Source organism: Polypterus senegalus, chromosome 13, assembly GCF_016835505.1.
Source record: "Polypterus senegalus isolate Bchr_013 chromosome 13, ASM1683550v1, whole genome shotgun sequence".
Taxonomy (NCBI): domain Eukaryota; kingdom Metazoa; phylum Chordata; class Cladistia; order Polypteriformes; family Polypteridae; genus Polypterus; species Polypterus senegalus.
The window spans coordinates 52,792,855-52,818,269 of NC_053166.1; the positions used below are offsets into that span (position 1 = coordinate 52,792,855).

Here is a 25,415-nt window from a genome sequence, read left to right on the forward strand (position 1 = left end):
AAAACATTCCCAAAGTTATGAAGTCAATAACAGTCTTGTGTTCATACTGTATGTTCATTTTAATAAGTTTATTAATTTAGCAAATCATTCGACTGCCTTGAATTTGTGTTTGTAAATGCTGTAATTTTGTAGTTTTTTAGCCGCAGCCTGTGATGGCTACCATATCATTACCAGAAGTGTTATTGTAGGCAGCAGAGAAGATTAATCAATATTCTCTTCATCACTGTGGACTGTGTTTTTAATAAGATTTAAACTCAAATAATTAGCCTGTTTATGAATTATATTTTATTTTTACATATTATTATTATTGATTTTGTTATTGTTGTTGTATCACAGCACTTGCTTTCGTTATACATTCATGCTTTTTATTTTCATTATTATCCTGTAACCGTGTGTGAAAAAGTATTTCTTAGGCTCTTCCAAGATTAATGTGTATAAAGTTTTCTTTGCCCCACAAGTTTTCCAGCAAAAGAGATACAAAGCTTGTAGTTAAACACTGTTTGGTGTATTATATCAAAGAAAAATTACCTTAAAATTATAAATATTTTAGCACACCCCAGCATTTGACAACCCAGCAACCATTAAACGCTAGACATACTTAAGAACCACAGCCACTCACCTGCTCAATTCTCTTACTTTTGGATTTGTGGCTCTTCATACACCTCCAATTTTGTCTGCATGCTCTGACAGCAACAGGAGAAGGTAGCAGCCAAAGCACCAAGAGCACCTCGGCTAACACAGATAGAGGTAGATACAGCAAGAGAGAATGAGCAGTAGTAACATTTGCCGTGTTGAATTTCAAAGAATGGTCTTCCGACTTTCCTGTAACATTATTGTGCCTTTGGTATTTAAGTTAGCAGTGTTCATGTTTCTTTCTCCAAGTTTATTGATATTGCAGAGGAATTGTAATATGCATTTACCGAGTAAAACTCATTTTAGAACGTTAGGACTTTGTTTGGAATCAATGATTTTGCCTTTTAGTTTGTGTTTTGTTGCTTGTTGTTTTGGTTTAACGATCTTATTCACTTTTGACCTTTGCCCATCCCAGACTACATTTCTCTCTTACATCTCCTTGTCCATGTGGTAATTATTTTCTGTTTTGTGGCAAAGTAGGTAGCATTATTTTTGTTTCCATCTGCTTACTTTATACTTTGTGTTCTCCCTTTTGTTATTTGCTTCCTTTCTGTACTACCACTGAGTAAATTTGGCAGTCAAGATACATAAGTTAGACTAAAAATAAATGTAGTCAAAAATAAAGCAAGGGCCGATACTAAAAAGACAAATAAACGAGCATTAAAATAAAAAAAAAAATAACAAACTTAAAAGTAGAAAAATTCAGATACCAGGAGTTTGTTGACAGGAATATAACTAAGTACTGAAAAACAGCCCTGGGTGATGTGTATCAGTGCACTGCTGGTTTGATTATAATAGCACTGATGACATCACACAGCCTGATTTTCAGGACACACCCCCTAATAACCAACTGTCAAATGAGAGCAATGGAAGCAGAAAATGGTGGTGCTCATAAGTAAACAATATTGTGGTATTTTCCAAGCATGAAGTTAAAATAAAATAACAAGGCCAAATTCAAACTGTACATGGAAAATTAAAATAAAAATGAAAACCCCATGATTTAAAACTTTGAAAAACAAAATTAGCACAGGGTAAATAAACATTATGTCAAAGATACAGTAAATGAAAGAAAAAGAGATGAACATAACCCTTGCATGTTTGATTCAGTAATTGTACCAACCCTGATATGTCTGCCCTCTTTTGTATTATTCTGAACTAGCTGTGTAATCCCATACTGTAAAAACCCTGGGATCCTAGAAACTATTGAAATTGTCAGAAAAACAAATTGAAATGTAGAGATGTCAGGTAATTGAAAGGAACTCTCTCTACTTGAAGGATTTGTTTTGCCGTCGTGCTCACATCCCTGGGGCCTCATGTATAAACGGTGCGTACGCAAAGAAATGTTGCGTAAGAACTTTTCCACGTTCAAATCGCGATGTATAAAACCTACACTTGGCGTAAAGCCACGCACTTTTCCACGGTACCTCATGTCTTGTCGTACGCAAGTTCTCCGCTCGGTTTTGCAGACTGGCGGCACCCAGCGTCAAAGCAATGCTACTGTTCCTGTGTGATTACTCATTATTTTCATGACGCGGCTTTATAAATACACAGAAACTAACCGCATATTGTTTATTAGTGTAATGCATCTGATTGTAATTAACTCGTAACAATATAATGGTCCAGGGAACAGCCATAGTATTCCAAATACCATAACTGCTTTAGCGTTGTTACTCTCACTTCTTCTTCTTCTTCTTCTTTCAGCTCCTCCCGTTAGGAGTTGCCACAGCGGATCATCTTTTTCCATATTACTCTCACTGCACGACTCGGAGTATTTATATCACTGTATCTGAGTGTGAATCACAGCAGCAGCTGATCGGAAAGAGAATTATCGGTATACAGCTTTAAGGACACGCTACCTCAGCCACTGCAAAACGTTTTAAAGCCTTTCCTGTACGGACCTCGCGGTTCAGAAACAGTTTAATCCCAAGAACTTTAAATGCACTCAATCAATTGCTCCTTGTAGAACTGTTTGTACTTATAAGTACAATCACCCCACTGTAAACTTGCACTACAGTTATAATATCTCACAACCTGAGCCACTTTATAAAGCGTATTTACATATGATGACGATATCATTTTTAAGGTGAAATGCAGCAAAATATGTTTGTTAAATTATACACATAAAACTTTAACTTCATTTAAATAATCTATATTCTTCACTGGGAGTGTCGTGAAGGATAGAATAATTAAACATGTACTACGAAGATATTTCAATGTTCCTAAACGTTTTGAAGAATCGGCGCTAAGCTTACAGATGGCTTAACTTCTATTACAGAGCTGATTGTGTGGCGATCAGTTACTTGGGGAAAGAAAAGCAAGGACTCTTGGGGCGACGCAATATATATTGAATATAAAACAGAAAGAGAAAATAACAACACAGCTAAAAACGCAGCGACAAATTTCGACAAAAGATAATGCTTGTCATGAGCACGAGGCTCATGAAACACATGTTTAATAACGTGCTTTAGCTCCTATCATCATGAAAATGACATCACGTATACATCTCAGTATTTTAGTTATTCAGAGAGCTGTAATATCACAAATGTAATGGACTCTGTGTCCAGTTGGAGGAAGAGAGCCAGTTTAAGAAGCAAGTAGTGATTCACACACATAGATCACATACGAGTAGAAGATCAAATACAAAACAAAGCATTTAACGTGCTACTTTAATTAAATTTGATTTGAGAACTGGTTAATTAAACGATTTTAAGATGAAGTTTATAATGTTCTACTAAATGACAAAATAAACTACGTGATTAAAGTGGAAAATTCGAGATTAAAGTTGACATTTCGTGCTTTTTCCCCACCGTGTGCCTTTTTCTCTGTACCCTAATAAGCTTTCATATGACACTCAGACAGTGGGCTTACAACTCTTCTTTTCACGGCAACTTTGATATGTGACTTCTTTTTATTTCCGCACTGTGCGATTTTGTTAATGCGAGCTTTCAAGTTTCTCCAACACGCTATGTCACTCGATCAACTTCCTTTTGTTGATTATACCACGGTTTATTTGAACAAATAGTATGTTTTTCCTTTGCCTCCACTTGGTATTCGCTGAAATTCTTATATTTTCCCCGTGCTTTTCCTATTGTCTTTTCACAGAAGGCTGCGCTTAAGGGCGATTTATATTGATTTGCATATTCAAATAGGCCTAATTCTGGGAGGATTTGGGGCGTTACAAAATGCGCGTGCACGAGCGTTAGTTTTCACGCTGATCAGGATTTATGTAACGAAAGAACGTGGAAGTTGGAGTACGCACAGATTCCTGCATCTGTATTTTTCTGTGCGTAAGCACATTTCGGCTTTTGTGCTTACGCCATGTTATAGTGCGAGTTCTACGCACGGCGTTATACATGAGGCCCCTGGTGTATTAGCAGCTAAGCAAGTGACTTTCTTCAGAGGTTTAGTTTTGCCAACTTGTGTATTAGCGGCAAGAGGAAAAGTAAAAGGGATGCTGTTTTCGCCTCTCTTCTGTATTAGCCGCTAAGCGAGTGACTCTTTCTTTGGAGGTTTCATTTTGCCGACATGCTGGCCTCACTTGCGTATCCTCGGAGATGGAGCCCGTACCCCGACTCCACCTTTCACTTCCGGGACAGACAGACACACACACATCCACGCGTAGACGTTTATATACAAGATGTGTAGCCTGTCATTGAACATTAAAGTGCCCTTCACATAATATAACTGTACTGTACATAACTGTTCAAATATATATGTGTGCTTCACTGTGCATATTTAAGTGAATTCTAAAATATTCAATGTGCACTTCCTACTAGACGTCACTGAGAACAGAGCTATACATTTACTCCCAGTTTGAACTCCGTGGCAGTACCCTATGGTGTTCATTTACTTTTATCACACAATATTCTGGGAACATCAGTTTTATAGATCCAGGTTTCTGGGTTTAAATCCTACACCCAAATATTTTGTGTGTGGCACATACATGTTCTCCCTGTGTTTTTCTTTAGGTTTTCTGGTTTTCCATCCATGCTACCTTAATAGACCATTCTGAAACTGCCCTCAGTGAGTGGAAGTGTGTACAAGATTGAGCCCTGTGATGGACTGGCATCTTGTCCAGGGTGTTTCAAGCCTCATGCCCACTGCTGCTAGGACACTGAATTGCATTAAGGGGGGTTGAGAATGTTATATTCAGGAAATACTAACCACAGCTGCATAAGCAATTCAACCCAACAGAATTTATAAGTAGATTACATTTTTATTCTGTTATCAAGGCACAGTTGGTGACTAAATTATCTTCCCACTTTATCTTTCATTATAATAATATACAATATGTAATAATATAGCAAAAGCTTGAAATTACACATCAAAGTGGTCTTAACAGCCAATATGTTCACTGAAAGATGAAGGTTAAGATGGAGCTATGGGTTATAAAACTGAGGCCTAGATTACAGAGGTCAAAGCACTCCCTTGGCACTCATTTCCAATCCTTTTAGATTAATAACTCTTTCCTGAATTCATGTGTTGGGTTCAGTACAATACAGCCATCAATCAAAAGCAATTCCTAATTGAGGACTGGGCTGTTTCACAGAAACCATTTCTAGCTGATACCAATAGGAGGCAGTGTTTGGGTCCTGTTACTAATTTACTTTACTTTGTGTGGTGACCCGGAGATCTTGACTTAGCGACTGATTCTGTTCCTGTTAATAGGATCAAGAGAACAGTTTTTTCAGGAGCAAGAGAAAAGGTGGTCTAAAGTTAGAAGTGAGCTTTTGTATGAGGTGATCTTTGTCACTTTTACACGTCATTTGGTCATTCACAGGACTACATGAAGGGAATTATACAGTGCTTACAAAATACTTGCAAAGTACTAACTTGTAACTGGGAGGGACCCAGGTTTGTGCAAGGTATCTTTACAAATTGCTGGAAATGTCAGAGCTTTCTGCATTTATGAGAACATTGAAAGAAAAAGATGATGATCTAATGCAGAGATCTGCAGACTACAGCCTCTAAATGAATGCACATTTGCTCATACATATTCCTTAATAGCATATGAATGTCGTGCATCATTGTCATCCCCTTTAGAGAAATAAAAACAAAATGCAATTCCAAGTCCTGTTTTTTGTTTGGTTAAAATTGTTATGCCAGTCTTCTTATAAAATCTACAGGTCTGGTCATTCCATTTAATGCTCACCAAATGAACTTTGAACTCTGACCTAACCAATAAATACTCAACAAGAAAGGGTGCATCTTGAATAGGTCTTGGTGGAATTATGTTGTCATGAAGTGATTGGTTTTGATACTCCAGTAATAGTGACCTGTGCAGAAGACTCATTGCCAGGTTTGAGCCAATATAAAATGCAGCCCATAGGATTTCTGAGTATATCACACCATATGTTTTAGTACCACAAAGCAGGTCACAAAAGAATAAGCAAAGTTCTTTATGGGCCCTTTCTGTTATTGGGCACAGTAAAATGCATCATCTGTATCTACCCACAAAGCCCCTGATCCTCAACCTACTAGTGGATCCATTTTTTTAATCTGTGTATTTAGCGGGTGGAATTTGATTCCTCCTCTGTGATATCAAATACTGCTTATGAAGAAACTAGACAAACTGGCGTAGCACAACCCTCCTCAGCTCACTCGATACCAGTCCCTAAATATATTTATTTCAAAACCATCTCGGTCTCCAATGAAGACAGAAACTTTTCAAATAAACGTTTGTACGGCGACAAAACTAAATTGAACCTGTTCTATGTATGGAAATGTTGTTGCGATTCAGGGGAAATCTCCTGTGGTTCTCACACAGCATACTGGCCAGCAGGTTTCCCAGAAGGTGGGCGGGGCTGGATGCCTGATTGACAGGAAGCTGTCACACAGGTATGCAGAGTGCAACATTCCACGAGTTTCAAGAAGGTTAGGGAAAGTTCATGCTATGTCTAGGAAGATTTTAGAATCTTTGAAAGTAGCTTTCAGAGGAGAGAATTAATGGGAGTCTCGTTCAAAAGACAACAGCAGGCCTTTGTTGGAAAGCTGAGAGAAAGTGTGACAGTGAAGGTTGATCAGACATTCTCATTGTGCTATAAGAAAAAGGGATAGTGCGAGGGAAACCATGTCAAGTGCTTGTTTGTTATTTTATGACGCATTTCTAGTATTCCATAACAGCAGGAAAGTTCATGTTAAGCTGGGGTCATTTAGCTTCATGAGGTGTATTGTGATGGTCCGTACCTGTTATTGGGTGTAACTGCTATTCTGTATGTACCTCAGTTGTTTTACTTTGGTGTTTGTTACAATAATAATAATGAGACCATTTGAGACCCCTGTTTTATTATTTACTTATTTCTGTTTAAATGCTGTTTATCGTTATCTCTACATGGGTCTGGGACTGGCAGGTCACTCTGCACATTCTTATTAACAGACTTGTGGTTGTCTGAAGAGTTGTGTGAAGAGGTTGGCAAGGAGCAGAAGCCTCTTCTTTCCAGCTTTCCCCCTGACATGATCTGCCCCACAGATGACTCTAGTAACATTACACCAGCTCCATTCACCAATATTTTAAACAGAGGTGTTATCTTTAGTAGTTTGGCAAGACCATGTTGTGCTAATTGCTAGCGTTTCATGGCTTTGCTTATGTATTTAATGGAACTCTTCATTGTGTACTGTCTAACTAATGTAGATTTCAAATGTTATGACACTGTTGCTTGTGATATTACGCAACACATACATCAATTCCTGACTGTTTCGTGTACCCTAAAAATGCAAAATCATTCATACTTTAATTTTTTTTCTGGCTGACAGTGAGTAGACGTCATTGCAGTGCTAATTAGTGCTAAGAGGGATGCAGAAAATTATTGAGAAAAGATCCACACGTTGTATACGAAAACATAATCAGGCATCAGACAAACAAACTCAGCCACTAATAGGTTGCCTAGATATGGATGTCTTGCATACATGGTGGCATGAAATGGGTAGAGTGGGGCTGCCACCCGCCATGCCAATCTGCCCTGCAACAAATACTACAATCTCAAATCACATTCCCTTACAGAAAATGGACAAATACACGATTCCTTAGAATCTCAGCATGTAAATATGCTTCTAAATATCAGCGTATTGCTATTTGGTGTGAGTGTGACCTAGTTCAACCAAATGGATCACAAAATAAAATATACAGTAGGCACAGGTGCAGGACAGAGTGCCAGGACTCGAGTAGGCATGATAGCTGCCACGTAAGAGCAGAGCTATAAAAGCCGCATGCAGATTGAGCTTGCCGCTTCTCCATTCAGTTAACAAGCAGCTGTTTCGAAACCCACTGAGTGATGAAGTGTTTAAATGAATCCCGCGCTTTCCAGCAGCGTTTTTTTTTTTCCATCGGAAGCATTTCCCTCCCTCTTTATCATGTTCATTAAATTGAATGAACCATTAAATAAATAGAAAAAATTACCCCCACAATAAAATCTTCCTTTTCTGTCCAAATTGCATGGATCTACGCCATTTGGATTAGTAAGTAGTGGAAAATTATGCAAGCAATTAATTACTTACATTTGTCGGGGAAAATATCTATAAAAAGTCAATCAATCCATTTAGTTCCTAAAATGCTTTTTTTTTTTACTTCAGCATCGCTAGGTGAAGCCTAGCCTCACCACACTGGGTGAAAAGCAGGCTCCAGCCCTGGACATGACCATCAGTCCATCACATGGCACGTTCACACACTCACATGCATTCTAGAACCCACCTACTGAACTCCGTCCTTTGAGGGCTACAGTCCCCAGCACAGCACTTGAATGCACCTAAATGTTATACCATGCATTCATTTTCTAACATGTTGTTTTTAATATCATAAGCATACTTCATCCCCAGGCACCTTGGAGAGTAAACAAGATTATGCAAGCAGGTCAGTACAATAAAAAACAGAGCAAATGCACTGGCAAAGGGGTTTAGCAGTATAACAAAATGAAGTATAGAAGCCCAACAACCCTACAGTGTATTAGGATATTGTTGTATCCTGCCGGGATAGAGATATAACTATTTTTTGTCATAAAATATAGAGTGGTAGAATTAGAAATGAAATCCGGGTGCAATCTTTTACAGACAATGGTAACCAATCATAGCCTCTGAAACAGTGCATGGCCAAACAACAGATTGCACCACTGGTACATCACAATAGTGGTAGACAAAATCAGAGCACAGGATGCATTGATTCATTTTTGGTAGACTTTCAAAATTAGCAGACCAAGTTAACACTGTGTACACTGTAATAGTGGCAGGGCTTACCATCTCTCTGACTGAATGACAACCATTAGAGAACTGCAACTGTCAGCTCCTGACATAGGAGGGATTGGACTGAGATCCAATCTTTGAATGGCTTTTTCTATTTTTGACTCACAAAGAAGTAGGTATCTGGACAGTGTTGGACCATAGAGAATTGCAGACCCCTATACTGCTGCACCAAGAATGTTTTTGCAGCTCTTTCATCAGCTATACAAATACCTTGATGTGTTGACTTTGGTTTACCTGAGAACAATGTAATACAGAGACAGAGCTGCCAACAAGGATTGTATAATGTTGCTGACACCCAGCAGGAAGGATCTGGAAGATGAAGAGGAACAACACCCTGAAAGAACAGGGGAATTTATTCAAAAGGCCATTACAAAGAGCAAAGCTCTGCATTCCACCATGTATATTGGGGTGCCACCCCACCAGCAATGTCTTTGATGATGAAGTTGACAATATTATAGAGGTGGGATTCCTTTTGTGACATTGGTTAGTGACCACTATCAGCAACATACAGTATAGGGTGTTCCAAAAGTCACTATACACTTCTTTTTTTCTATTTCATTCCAGGTATCATTCGAAGAGACTTAAGCCATCAGCATATGACAACTTAGGTTTTGCAGTTTTTGTAAGCATATCGTTCCCTTAACCATGGCGCCCCTCCCCAATTTGCAAGGTTAGTCAGAGATTTTCTGAACATCAAGTTTCCTGACCGATGGATCACTCGAAGGGGTCACCTCAAATGGGCTCTGTGCTCCCCTGACCTTACACCTTTTTTGTGGGGTTATATCAAAAGCAAGGTGTATGCTACTAAGCCCCATAACCTGTCACAGCTTGAGGAAAGAATTTGCACGGCCTGCAGCGAGGTCGGGGAAAAGATGCTGCAAAACGTTGGAGAGGCTTGCGTCCAAGTGAGGCTGAAAGTTGTCGAAAATGGAGGCGCTCACGTGGCAGTATACAACCAGTCTTCAAGGTGTTGGAACGTGATGGCAAGCCTAGCAAGTAAAACTGCAACGACTTCTTTGTTGATGCTAGACATATTAATAAACTCAGTTTCTTGTGTAATTTTTAGGAATTTATTAAAAGTGTATAGTGACTTTTGGGACACCCTGTATATACTGCTGTTGGAATTGAGCACTTCCAAGAACTGGCACTGGGACATCTTCAGTAACATGCTCCACTTCTCACATAGGGCTAGTGAATGCCATAGCTTCACACCGAGGTGATACAGGGAACAGTGCTATCCTGCAACACTGAATAATGGGAGTCACAGTGTGTCGTCTCCAAGCATAGTCAGCTGCTTCTTCGGCTTGTTAGGGTCATTTTAATAAGTCAAGGAAATCAATTCACCCATTTTATGATTCAACCCACATATCTTTGCTAAATGTCTTAGAATGCTTAATCACACCTTGAGGCATGTTTCAGACTCTATAGAAATTAGATATCTACTTAAAGACAGGACAGCCGGGGGGGTCTCCTGGGACCAGGGCTGACAAACGCTGCTCAAATGCTCATTTCTTACTTTTGTATGATTATTTTTTCTTTTTATTTATTCATCTTATGACAGACTGTAACCGTCTAAATTGCAACTACCACATTTGATTATCTTTTCAAATGTACTCACTCACTTGTTCTTTTCATTGTAGACCCCCAAGTCTGATAAACCTGAGATTTTTTTCCATCCAAAAAAGAAAAAATGTTTTTGATGTGTTCTTTTTTGCCCATTAGAAAAGCATGTCATGGCATACCAAGGAAATATCACGTCCTTCATTTGGAATGATCATAAGGAGGGGCTTCTAACGTGAAATAAATCTAAGACACAGTCAAGGTACATGAACTGAGGCCTCGTCCCAAGTTCTCATGGTCTGATCCATTTCTCTTACAGTGTGTGGGTGTGACCTTGCCAGGTCAGGATTTTTCCAGAAAAATGGAGAATACATCTGCACGTCGGATTACCAGAGACTCTACGGCACGCGCTGTGACAGTTGTGGAGATTTCATCACTGGAGAAGTGGTCTCTGCCCTTGGAAGAACTTATCACCCAAAGTGCTTTGTCTGCAGTGTGTGCAGGTAAGACGCTGACATATACAGGGATGGTTGTACAGACTATGAACTGGAAAAAAAATCAGAGGCAGTATTGGTAAGTGGAGATAAAACATATAAAAGAGAGGGAGGGGAGACAAATGAGGTGTTCAGGTCACTTTTGACAGGCTGTATCCCCACCGTTCTGATTTTCAGGTCCACACTTCAGGCAGGAGACATAGTGTCACTCTGTTGCTATGGTTACAGTGAGGTGGCGTGGACATTGCTGGACAACACTATTGTTGGCTGGGCTCATGGCAAAATAATAGGCAGGGGGAGGTCAGTTACAAAGATACTGGTGTAAACAGAGGAATACCATTTGCTGTTCTCACAGGAGAGAAAATTGATTTAGGGTAATCCTTGAAGAATTACAGCATAGAGGCAAAATGGAATCTATAATGCCACTCAGTGGTCTTGCTGCCAGAACATCAGAGAGACTGCAATGTCACATTGTCTGTCTACAGATGAAACCACCAATTGTGATGCTGATTGAGTTTCTCTCTTAGGAGGCCAGCTTATGATTCTGACTGAATGCTGTTCCATCTATCATTATTCACATTAAGAGTGTACTGTTCACAAACAGTAGACACTATCGATAAGAAAATCATGGCCTACAACAGAAAAAGGTACCCAAGTACAGCTGGTTCTGCCATCTGTTAGGGCCCAGTTCTACAATTTCCAAGTATAGCACGGTTACTCTGCCATCCTGGCATAATCATCAGAATACTGTTCATTGTTCTGCAAGGTCACCACAAAGTCCATTTATGTATTTCACAACAGACATACCTACTCTTCATTACCACTGTTCATTCACATGAAAGAGATATATTGGGTGCCCACCCCCTTCATGCCAACTTATTTGAGTCTTGAAATATGACAGGTTTTTATAGCCCTTCTGCAGCTGTGCAGCTATTCTGAGAATCCTCAAGAGCAGCTGTTCCCTGTATATGGGTAGCTTCTCCTTGCCTGGCACAACAGCATCACAAAGGGTGTCTCATATAGCCTGTGAAGAGCAGCTCCACACCATACTTGCATTTCTGCTATTGGCCGAAATCCGAGAGCTCGGCTGTTACCCAGCTTCCCAATGCTTGTCACTTGCAGTCCCAGGCTGGGCCATAAACAAGACACTAATCACTAAATAAAAAGGTCAGCAGAGTGCCACCCGGTCAGCAACACTGACCCTTGTCTCACCTTGTATGGTCATGCTGCTTATAGATGGCAGCCTGATCCTGACAGTTGTCAGATTCTGTCTTAGCGCCTTCAGTTTGCCGAAGCCTGCTTCTCAGCTCCTCAGACCTTATTAAGGAGGTGTGAAAACCGCACCCTTGGATCTTCAGTTCTGGGTGGCCTAACTGTTCAGGACAGCTGACTGACTTGATTTAGCCATGTCTGCTCCCTTGTAAGCAAACCCATTTAGACCAACAATGAGATGAGTTCTATCACCACTGAATCACCATATGACTTGTTGATGGTCAGACATGCAACTAAGAATTTCACGATACTACTAATATTACCATGAGACTATTTCGAAGACTTTGAGACTTTTTTGGAAGCCAGTTAATCAATTCAAGACTCCCAATGCTGATAAAATCAGAGTTCCATTGAGACCATTCTGGAAAGGTCTAGAGCCTTTAAGCTCCAGTTGAACCACCAGAGAGATTCTTATTCTTCTCTCCCATGAATGCCAATTAGATCACTTTGATTACTTCCAGTCACTCCTGAACTCCTGCCTAACCAGTTTGAACAAAAGTTTCATGTTTCTTTTACCCAGAGTCACAGGATGTTGTGGTTACCCCAATTCAATCAAAGGCCAGTTCAGAGCCCTCCAGAGTTGTTTTGCACTCCATTTAACAAGTAGAGAGAGGTTATTGTTCTTCCTACTGCACTCCCAGGAGTAGCTATACTTCCCAGAGATCTGTTCACAGTGGTTACAACCCAGCCTCTCTCTGCCCTGAGTTGCATTAGGTCCTGTCAGAACACTTCACTCCTGTTTCATCTCCAGTCAGATGAAAGCTGACGCACCTTTATCTCTCTCTCTCCCGTACACCTCTCAGACCAGTAAGGAAGCTTCTAGTCTTCCCACATTGATAGAATTGTGTACTCTTAAAGTTAGACAAGTTATGGATGGAATTTCATCACCAATTCGGCCAAGAATTGCTGTAGATTGAAGTACATGTTGTTTATTTACATGGAGATTAAAAATATGTGGCAGGATCCAAGAGGTGACATGTCAACTGGTCGGGCCTGAATTAGGCCTTACTGTTATTTATTTCATGATACCTCAGACCAGCGTTCAGCAGGCAGACACTATTAGACATTAAGGGAGCTCTTCTCATTTTCACCTTGAGAGTGACTGCTTGTGTTAGGGGACACATATATAATCCCTGTCATGCCTAACCACCAATCACAGTCATAAAGTCTTTGCCCAGGGTTCATCAGGTAAGCATTGGCTCCTTTGAGTTAATGATTTTGCTTTGGAAGTACGATTTACATGGGCAGGCACTCAAGTGGCTCGGCTCTGTGCCAATATTGTATTCAGGCAATTGCAGAGGAAAGATTTTGCTGATTTTTCACATCAGTGCTGACAGCATCAGAGAGCTTAAGCTAATTAGCAGTTGATTAATTTTGCATTTCTGGATTGGAAGTCACCATCTGGATTTGCAAATCCTTGTGTGAAGCAGAGTGAATCTGCTAGGTAATGCATTAGTAGCCAAGGAAAGTGCAAAAGAGCAGTTTTGGGAGGAGGGGGGGGCTGTTAACTAGATATTAAAACCTATAGGATTTAATGTCAATACATCAAAGAAAAAGAGGCTATTGTGAACTCAAGTCTGAGCTCTCCTGAGGTAGACTGCATATGTAGAAGGAATATTGGGCCTGGAAATTTTTAACATTGTTTCTCTACCATAGGGATTATGGAGGACCCGATTTTTTAATAATATTAGTATTTCATCCATAGTATGAAAGCATCTAACAGGTTTTGAGTGAATTCAGTTGTATTCATGTTTACTGCATAAAGCACCTTGTGAAGGTGTGGTGAATGAGATTGCTATATATAATTGATATGTATTATTAACTAATTCAAGTTGATTAGATTCATCATTATGCGGCTACATGTAGAAGCAAAGTGCATGACACAAAATACCCATCACCATGAAATGTTCAGTTTCTTACATTAGGTCAAGGAACTTCAGAGTTAATAGGGGCCAAATGATAGGCAGGTTTTATCCAGGACATGCTGGTTCAAGATGTATTGATGTGTACAGGTATAGCAGCCAGGTCAGATATGCTGGGCAGAGGAGGTGCATGTAATCCCAAAAAAGTCACCTTGGCACCAAACAACAATCTAGCAGAGAGGTTACAATGGGTCTGGGGGAAAAATCTGTTTATAGGAGCCAGGCTAGTCTTCAACTCAAAGGAGCTCCATGCAGTTCAACTTCTTAAGGAAAGGTCAGTGGTTATTTAAATTATAGTCAACATGTACAAATGAGACAATCCTTGCAGTCTCATGTGCCCTTATCAAAATTTCAGTTTTTGTTATATGAACATGCTGAATTTCAGACAAATCATGTCAGGTATTTTTTTGCTGTTTGATAAGATCTTGTAAGGAAAAAGGAAAGAGTGAGCCATCAAAGTTACTTCAGGGACCTTAAATGGCTAAGGAGTCACAGATTTTAGGAGACTCTGGGCTAGAGATGATTGAAACAGGCAAGTTTTTTTGACATAATTATAAGAAACTGATACTAAAATTTGTTTCATAGATGAGTTTGCAATTGTGAAATTCAAAACTCACTAAGGAGTTTTTTTTTTTCTTCAGGGTTTAAAGGTTTTAGGGTGAAAAACAAGGAATATTGCTCTCTAAAGCTTTTGTGTTTATCTGTGCTTTTTCTCAGTAGTACAAAACAGGTAATCTGCAGCACACCATTAATATCCATTCTATTTATGCCTCTCATTCCACATCACCTCGGATGAGTGCGGTGCTTTTTATAAAATATGACTTGCTGCATATTTTCCACATGAAGAAATGCCAAAATGCACCATAGTGCATAATAATTTGTTTCCCACAGGACAACTCACTATATGGTAACCCAATCCCCCTGGCTGTTAATGAACAACTACCCATTCCTGACCCTTGACTCCTGCAAATGAGATTGAGGATAGGCTTGCTCCTAGTGTCATGGACCTTCGAGTTTCATTTATGTCTCAGATGCATCTTTAGGATTGCAATCTCAAAGTATTGTTCTCATAATGGGCATTACACTACCAGAACAATTACAAAAGACCTCTTATGGTGATTTTTTTTTTTTTTTGCACTAGAGATCTTTGAATACTAAATGCTAGGTAGTCAGGTGTTGGCTTAATGCATGAAAATTCTTCCAGACAAGGAAATAAGCAAACTTTTTCTTCTGTCAATTACCATTTGAATCATGCCTTTGTGTTTTGTTACAAATTCAATTTAACAAAAAAAATCTTTTTGTTTAGCACTAGTGTGAAAAGATAACAGGGAGACAGAAAAAAAATTGGGGTTGACCCCCCAGCCTCCCATATAATGAAAAAAAAAACAGCAATAAAAAGGTCCTTACAGACTCAGTTCAAGACAGAACTTAATTAATGGTAACAATATGCCATTTTTATATCCGGGTCGGAGGAAATGATGTCATTGAACCAGAAGTGATACTGAAATGTTCAGGCGGGATTCTGTTGGTTGGTCTGCAGAGAGAAAGGGTTAGTGAACACTGCCACCCCCTGGTCCGGCATGTAATTACTATCTTTTGGGCATGTTGGCTGCTTCCTGTTCGCACGATAAGTCATTGCAGAAGTTTGCATTTGGAAACTGTCTCTACAAATCTCAGGTTCTCCATCACTGTAATTTTTCTGAGTCATAAAGGAAACAGTTCAGTTTAGGTCTCCTGGATTTTTTTATTTCATGCCAGTCTTCTTTACATGACAGTTAGGACACAGTAATATACTGTGAGAATCACCTTTGTGTAGCCCTCTTTAGGTGAATCCAAAGATTTTCTTTGAAATTAAGGTCCTAGTTTTCAGGACATTCTGCATTTGATCAGCCAACTCCTATTATTCCTTTAATTGGGTTAATGTAACTAGTTGGCAATAACTTTTTTTCATAAATTTATATGGTTTTGGACAACCAGAACAACAGTAACACATTTTTTCTATAGCACATTTTCATACAAACGAAGTAACAAGATGTCAAAAAAGTAGTTGCATGCAAAAAAGAAATTAGATCAGATAAGAATAATAATTCACGAATAGTTTACAAAAAATAAATAATACACATCTACATAAGCTATATATTATATTTAATTAAGAAAAATTGAGTGCTTAAATATAGATTTTTTTAAAACTTTTAAATGCAAGTCCAATGATAAGGTCCAATGGTCAGAGTGGACAGAAAACAATTTTAAAAACTCCATTTCAGCTGGGTTTCAGTCCAAAAGGCCTACCAGCCTGTACTGGGCATTCTCCCTAACATAAATGTTCTTATGTAGTTCTTTATTGTATTTTTAGAGATTTGTCTAAGAGGATTCAACACATTGGGTCTTGTGGCAGGTTGGGTTATCCACTTTCATTCAAACACCACGGGTGGCTGCACAGGACTTTGATCAGGTGGTGGTGGCAACTGGAAAAGAAAACAGAGAAAAGTAAAAATTAGTAAACATTGCAGGATGACTGAAGAGTATAGTAGTTCTATGCATATCTAGTTTATTAAGGTTAGCTACATAAAAAGCCAGATTAAAAAAAATGGTTCCACGGTGTTAGCCTGGCTTGTATCTATTGGTAAAGTGTTCCATATTTTTGGTGCATAACAGCAAAAGACTGCCTCACCACTTCTTTTGGCTATATGAAGAATTAAAAGACCGCTATGACTTGTAATGACGGGGGATAGGCACTCTAAAAAATTACTTTGTTCATCAGATAAATTGAATAACGTACAAAATATATGTTATATGTTCACTCACATTACATTTTGGTTAAATAAAATATTCAGTGTCGAAAAATTGTAATATTAAAGAAGATAGGTAAAAGAGCAAATAGTTTTTTTTTTATTTTTTAATGGCACCGTGATGCAGTTAAAATTGTCTTAAATTCCTCCAATGGTCTGTACCTTTTCACAATCAGATGTCACAAATGCTTGTGTACCCTGGCTGTCTCTCTGCATCATCCCTTTAGGGAATGTCAGTAGGATGAGGTGATTTCATTTAGTTCCCATCAAAATCACTTGAACTGATGTTAATTGTAGGCAAGTTACCTTTGCACATGATCTAGAATATGATTGGTCATATCTGATCTCAAGATTATAACACCTATCATTTATTTGAAAGGCTGGGAGTGCAAACCTATGCATCAAAGCTATAGATTTTTTTTATAAATTGCTAGTAAAAGTAATCAATTTGCCTTCCATAGGGCTCAGTAGAAAACAATGAGATCAGGACACATCAACGTTTATAGAAAGTTAACTGGATACGACGGATGGAAGAGATCAGTTCATTCAAGCAGATAAGCTGTGTTTAGTCAGGTAACACCTTTGTTAATAGCAGCATGGCAGCACAAGCTGGAATGAAGAGGTCTAGGCACTTCTGCAGAAAAATTACGCTTGGAAAAAAAGATATTGTACATAACCTGAACATGCTGGACCAAGAAGGATCTCTCACATTAGCTCATTAGTGCCAACTAGAATGTGTAGGGCTGATGTCCATCAGAGAAGTGATGCTGGTCACTGTTTTTGATTTTGATTTGATTTGATTTGACATACTTTGTTAATCCCTTAGGGTAAAATGTCTTTTCGCAAGAAATTTGGGGGTCATAGGGTCAGTTTTGTCCCGCTCAGGTCAGCATTTAGTAGATGTACCTTTGGTAGCCACAACTGCCTTGAGTCTGTGTGCACAGGTCTCTCCCTGTCAGCTCTGCACATCTTCTTACTGCAAATTTTTCCCCATTTTTTAAATCTGCTCAAGCTCAGTCAGGTTGAATGGAGATCATGAATGAACAGCTTTTATCATGTCCTGTCACAGATTGGAACCTGGGCTCTGGGCATTAACTTTGTTGTTTACTCTTGGGCTTTGGCTTTCTGAATGGGGTCGTTGATTTGTGTTCAAGGAAGACTTCTTGCTTATTGAATGAGATTTTCCTGAAGGATTTCCCTGTTTTTTTGGTGCATTCATTTTACCCTTTCCCCTCACAAGCCTTCCAGCGTATGCTGCAGAGAACCATCCCCACAGCATGATGCGGCCAGCACCAAGTTTCACAGCGTCAATGCTGTGTTGTTTTGAAAAGGTGCAATGTTTATAGCATTTAGTCTGCTGGCCGGCTAGGATTTCAAGCTCACAAAGTTGACCATCACAAGTCAAAAGCTCTAAATCAAACAGAACAATGCAAGTCTATTTATTTTTTCATTTTTCTTTTAAAAATGTGCGTATGCCACACTTGGTGTTTACTCTAATGGCCAAAAGGCTTAATTTTGGTCTTATCAGACCATAAAACCTTCTTCCAGGCTTCTGGCATCACTAGCCAAGATGTCTTGTGTGTATTTTATAATGCACACACTCCCATACAGCTGTGACTGGTGAAGCTCTCATTGGCTTTTTGGTGACTCCCTTACTAGTCCATGATCACTCAGAATTTGTAGATGGCCTTCTTTAGGCATATTCCCAGCTATGCTATACTTTTTTGATTTTTTAATGACTGATTTAACTGAACTCCAAGGGATATTCAGTGACTTGGATGTTCTCTTGTCTTCTTCTGGTAACTTGTGCTTTTATATCACATTTTCATGGAGTGTAGGTTTAGGCCATTATACTGTCACCATAAATTCGATATCCCAGATAAGGTGCATTTTTTTCTGCAATTATTGAATACCAGTAACGGTGCACGGCACAATAACGTGCAGTGAATTCACTTGACTTGAGAATTCATAGTTTTCATCCTCTTTCTCTGTACGTTTAGCATTCATTTGCTCAGAGGTTGATGCGCTTGCTGCTTCCTGAGCAGCTCTTCTTTTCTCCACCCTTGCGGCCCGTTTCTTCTCTTCTTTCATCTGCATCTTTTCGCGTTAAAACTGATTAAGTCAGTGTTTGTGTTGCAATTACTTAGTATGTTTTCTTTCAGTTTTCACTTAAGGTGGAACTTAAGTCTTCAATCTGCCTCAAAAATGATTTAAGATATGAAGAGGTAGGGGAAGTGATGGCGAAGGTTATAAGGATGAGAACGGCACCTATACGCATGGCTGCCCTGCTGGCCGCTGCTGAGAGTTGATTCTACAGTAAAATAAAATAAAAAGAGGAATAACCTTGAAGGTCAATCATCACCCCCGAAAGCGAATAGTAGACATCATGTAGTATATGTTTACCAAATTTCAGGTCAATAGGTGAAACGGTTTGTGAGCTACAAGTGAATTAAAAACCTGGAAAGAGAAACGAACAGCCACGGTAGCGTATTATATATAAAGATTTATGCAATCAGTTATTTTGTGTTTTATATTTATAATTACTTGTGGCCACTTTGACATTAAAGAGTCTTTTTCTGTTGTGAAAAAAAAATTAAATAAATCCACTGTGATTCAATGTCATACAACAAGAAAATGTGAAAAGGTGAATATTTTTTATAGACACTGTACCTGCCCTTTGAGTCTCTGTAGCTAAAACAGTATATTGGCAACTAAACATATTAGACTCGTTTCATGCAGTAAAAGTATTTTCCTTTGCTTTGCTGCCTTTTGAGCTGCCTGTTGTTGTAAAAAATTAGGAATAGTCAAAGCAAAGTGACTGCACCCTTTTTCTCTTCAGGGTGTTTAACTAATATTCCTGTTTACTGGCAAAACAAAAATAATAATAATGGCATGCAAAGTGACTTCTTGCAACACAGCAACCTTCATCTAGATTTTTTACTGGTATTCACTGGGAGATGGAAAGTAGCTGAGCTGATTTGCTTTTCTATTAATTATACAGCAGAACACAAAGCTTCATTAAATATGAATACTCAGTTAAAGGAACAAGGAAATGGCTTTTTGTCTAAAGAATTCCTCAAGAGACTCTTACTGTTCTGGCATGCTGGACTGTGATATGCACTCTTATTTACTGTATGCTGTACATCCATCATTAAAAATAATCCGCCGGCATCTGTGGCAGAGCATTACGTAAAGTGCTTCATGACGCTGCTTTTCTTCTGAACAGAAAGTGAATGTGGGAGAGCTGCCATTCTCCTGTCACAGAAACCCAAAGCAAACTGGCTGCCTTAGCCTTTGTTATGCCATGGGCGCCCCCATGTGTGCTAATGCCATCACTACAGCCAGCTTTCATGTTCACCATTTTTGATTTACAGCATTATGTCAGGGTTTTATGTCCTAACAGTCTATTTAACCTGTCACTTTGCTTGTGTGGATGATCAAGGTGATGAGGGAGAACTCGGGGACAAAATGGGAACCAGTGTGTAGACTAGATCTGATCAGTGGAACTGGAGGAGGCCTTAGTCACATTGAGCGTATACAGTATGATGAAGCAGGAGATGACTGAGATTTATTGCTGCAAGAGGAATATAACATGAATACAGCAGGGCTCAGCATCCTCAGTGGAAAGTGATTTGGATATACTAAGAGTGCATGACTGAACAAAGTGTGGACTGAGGTGACTGAGAGTTAGTGCCTGAGATAATTGTTGAGTCTGAGAGTAGGCGATTTACATTAGTGGTCCTTTATGATTTGGCTTGAATTCATTGTCAAAAAAAGAGGTTAAATGGCCACCCTGGGTTCTCAGTGACAGGTAATTCAGACATGCTGTTCTCTACTGAACTGAGTGATGATTCAGAAATGAACAAAAGTATGTGCGGGTGACTTAGTCACTGTGACACATTTACTCATTTATCCAAGGTGACTTACAAACATGTGTGATATAGTTGGTTACATTTCTTTTCATTTTCCAATTGAAGCACAGGCAGGTCATGTGACTTGCTATGGGTCACACAGTGTCATTTACAGGATTTGAATCCGCAACCTCAGGGTTTAAAGTCCAAAACCTTAAACACTATGCCACACCTCCCTGACACTTTGGGTGACTGAAGTAACATGTCATTTAAGAGGTAAGGCCTGAGGACACATACTGTATAGCTGGGAGGAAATTTGGGGATTTTGGGAGTGCGTGACTGAATTTAATGGTGACTGGATATCAGTATCTCAAGTAGGAGGTGATGAAGACACACTGGGAGGCTGTGACTGATCAAGTGTTGATTTAAGAAGCGTCTGTGAGTTGTTGCTGTAAATAGATGGTTACATGAATTCTCAGGCAGTAACAGTTATCAGCAGGCAAAGATTTGGACCTACTAGATGGCAGGAGTGAATTGCGTGGTGACTTAGAAGTGACTCAGAGTCAGGGTTTAGGATTAGGGATGCCTTAGATCCAATGAGGGTGTATGAATAAACTAGGAGCCAGAACCAGAAGGACAAATCAAGAGTTAATGTCTTAACAACAAGTTATAATGAACAAACTGTACACTTAAAAATAACGGCTCCTTAATTGCAGTATATGGTCCTTTACTATGTTCTGTGGTTCATTGTAGCTCTATTGCTTGACAAACTTCCACTTTATTCTGAGAAGGGTTCTTTGCATATGACGTTGGTTCTTTGTGCTTTGAAAAACATACTAATATGTAGAAAAAAAAACCAAAATCTTTCGTGCATGGTGGACTGCAGGACACTAACAGATTAAAAATACCTGGACTTAGCCTGTGTTACTGGATGTATGCAGCAAGACCCAAAGGTATTTCACAAATCTGTCACCATCTGTTCTGGTTATTCACTGTATGGAGCCTGTTACATGTGTAAATAAATTAATTGTTTTTTCTGGAACCTTCATGTAGATGGGTATTTTGGGAAACAAAAAGGGTTCCCGTATGGCAATGCTGAAGAACCTCTCTGGAACCTCCTTTTTAAGAGTGTTGAAATTAACTGCGCATCGACTTAGGGTGACTCAATGTCTGGAGTAGGAGGTACAAGGAGTTGACTTATCAGCAAGTGGAATTCAGAAATTACAGATTATATGAATATATTGAGTTTGGTGACCCCAAATGTGAGTAACTTAATTAGAGGGCCTGACTGGGAGTGTGTAACGTAGCTAGTAGACAGCCTCTGCACAAGGCATCACAGAGTGGTAAACATGCATTGATTGGATTTGTCATTAAAATGTCACATATGCTGCATGGAATATGCTTTTTTTCCTTCCTTTTCAGGAAACCTTTTCCCATTGGGGATCGAGTGACTTTCACTGGAAAAGAATGTGTTTGCCAGCAGTGCTCTCTCACACTCGTCAACAGCAGTGAGCCGATCAAGATTCATGGACCCAGCCGTAAGTTAAACGTTTGTCACTCACACAGAATGTCAAAATACTCCTTGAGCAGCTCAGATTAAGCACATTAAACCTTTAAAATCACAGATGGGCTTCATCCCCTTGCAAAAGCCTTTCCAAAACTGGAAGGTAAAGAAGGTCATACCCAAAAATTAGGCTGTATTTCAAATTCCCCAAAATCAAATTGTAAAATGATCCAGTACGTACAGCAAGACACTTCAAGTGCTGTGACGCTCATGTTTTACTGTCCTTGAAGCCGTCCCTATGTTATCAGACTCACTCACTCTTTCTCAGAAGCAGAAGAAACTTGTCAAAGCTTTACAGAGTGTATGGGTACAATTAAGTGAGATCATCTTTGCTGTAGTGTATCATGTAGGAGTTATAATAGGAGGCCCGTATAAACATATGAATAACACATAACCTACTGTACACTGGGCCACCCCACGTGTCCACCCTGCATTGTTTGTCTACCCCAATCAAGAACTCTTCTAATCATTATCGAATAGAATGAGCCAGTCACCCCGAGCTACAGTTTTCAACAGATGATGCCCATGTTAGGATCACAAACAGAGACCTATTGCATGTGGATAGCAGAAAGAAACAGATAAAGCCAAACAGCTTGCATAAATTGCCACCTGATTTATTCACACCGTCATGCACCGATACAATAACAAAAAATCATTATGGTGAGAAGTCAACCTGGGAAGCACCATCACATCATTTCCAGCTTGGCTGTGCTGATGACAGCTTGTCTGCCCAGCTCCCTGAGGAACTCTGTATCAAGCAAGACTTTAGCAAATGAAAATGAATGGTCTAGTAACCCATGAGAAGCAAGCCAGCATTTTGGTGGAACACACTTATATCACTGCACTTCTCTTTTTATTGCAGACTGTGCCGGCTGTAAGGAGGAGATTAAGCAGGGACAATCACTGCTGGCGTTGGAGAAGCAATGGCACGTGAGCTGTTTCAAATGTCAGACGTGTGGTGTGGTGCTGACAGGAGAGTATATCAGCAAGTATGTATGTCATCTCATGCTAGGCTGAACTGGGTATGGTGGGCAGCAGTGTGCAAGGTGTGGGAAATGCTACCCTTAGTAGTCCACTGATGCAATAACTATTTTCCTATTGCTCTACCACTCTATCAGTAATATTTAGTATAAGAGGGTGGCAGGGACCACAAAGCAAGTGAAAAGAAATTTGGAGATCATTTACTTAAGGGAGCTGACAGAGGAGCTTAAATGTGTGTCCCTCATCGATAACCTTGACTAGGAGGTGCCATGGATGGACACATAATCAATATTTCTATTATAAAACTCCTTAAAGAGTGAATAATTTACATTTACAGCAATATTTTTGCATCAGTATATGCTTATACATTAGCACACTAAAACAAGTGACTCTCTTAGGGTTTCCAGTCCAATCTTTAGCCATTAACTGCAATGACAGCCTGACAAGGGCCCTCATACATATAGCGCAATCATTTCAGTCTGTCTAGAAAAACCTTCGTATATCTACTTTTTGTTAGTAAAAATGCAAACAGACACTAGTTTATGGGTGCAGATAACACAAGTGACCTCTGGGTGAGATATAAACTCACAATATTATGGATGGTTATCCCTATGTGGAGTAATGTTGTGCAGAATCCATAAACTCTTGAACCTTTCCTCTTTGAATCACCACTAATTGAAATGTTTAGTGCCCAAGATACAGCATCAAATAAGCAAACTCAAAAAATATAGACTTGATACTTTCATATCAGAGACCAAGAAGCTGCCAAGATTTAACCAAAACATTCTTAGTATGAAAAAATTAGCATAGCAGTAAGGTACGTAAATGTGTTTAATACTGGAACGGCAGAAAGTGGTAAGGATTTAAATTTGTGTTGAATGAAAGTGCTTCACAAAAATACGAAAAAATCAAAACAGATTGTGTTTCACAATAAGCAAAATGTGTGCAATTGGCACATATATTTTCTATTTTTTTTTTTTGCAACATTTCCATGCGCAGAGCTTGAAGAGGAGGGTGCAGTTTGAGATTACTTCTCCGCTGCTAAAATTCATTAATCTGGGTGCGTGGCTGACGCCAATCCTGGCTTAAACTAGTTAGACTTAGACTAGTTTAAAGAGTGCAAATGGTGTTACCTCTTACCCAAACTGAGTGGTACAAAAGGAAAGGCAGATAGATGGGAGCGTGTGGAGCATGGGACTTTAAGGTTATTTACTGAGTTGTGTGGTCATGGTACTGCTAGAGAAAGCACCATTGCATTCTGGGAAGTGTTCTTTACACATGAAGTTGGCTTCCTAATATACTGTAAAAACTGAAATCTTTAATAGTTTAGTAGGCTGCCTAGGACACTAACAGATTAAGAAAGCTTCTGTTATTGTATACAGCAAGGGTCATTTTAAAAACAGGAACACATTGGTATTTCACAAATCTTTTCATGGTTATTTACTGTATAGAACCTGTTATGGATCTAAATAAAAGGTTCTTTCTGGAACCTTCATGTGGATGGGTCTTTTGGGAACCAAAAAGGATTCACCTATGTCTTCACTCTGAAGAACCTTTCTGGTACCTTCATTTTTAAGAGTAATAAGGAGCCATGCAAGCAGCAGCAGCAACACTGGACAACAGAGTCACAGTGGATGAGGCCTCTCAGTGGATTTCTACAGCCAGACCCTTCACACATTAGAGGGCAGCTAAGGAAAAAACAATGGTTTCCTCGCCTTCCACCCCCAAAAAATTTTAGAAATACCTAGAAAACATTTTTTTTGTGAGTTTTGCCTCTTCACAATTGCAAATTTGAAAATAAGACAACTGTGTGCAAAACAGAACTACTGTTTCACTTCTCACTATCAGAGACTAGTGTGCCCAATGCACATGGACCATCAGGGTGGGACAAGTGCCAGTGATTATCAGCCACTTGACAATGAGTGGCATTGAACTTACTGTTGTGGACAATCAGGGCCATTACAGCCACCCTAACCCGACACAGGCAGGCAGAGACACTAGTATGCCACACAGCACACATTTATTCACGTGGGGAAGCGCTCTTCTATTGCTCTCCACAGTACAGAAAGCACCCACTGCACAGTTCAGCACATAATCCTTTTCTTCTCTCTTTCATT

The 25,415-nt window shown here is 39.4% G+C and overlaps 1 protein-coding gene across 6 annotated transcripts in view; it reads left to right on the forward strand.

The window, feature by feature from the left end:
* ablim3 (actin binding LIM protein family, member 3) overlaps positions 1 to 25,415 on the forward strand; it is a 194,657-nt gene that overhangs the window by 124,451 nt on the left and 44,791 nt on the right. For all 6 annotated transcript variants that reach the window (XM_039775685.1, XM_039775680.1, XM_039775683.1 and 3 more), the window contains exons 3-5: positions 10,745 to 10,928; positions 22,176 to 22,291; positions 23,180 to 23,306. In XM_039775685.1, the coding sequence (XP_039631619.1) occupies positions 10,745 to 10,928; positions 22,176 to 22,291; positions 23,180 to 23,306 (427 nt within the window). The remainder of the gene's footprint in view (positions 1 to 10,744; positions 10,929 to 22,175; positions 22,292 to 23,179; positions 23,307 to 25,415) is intronic.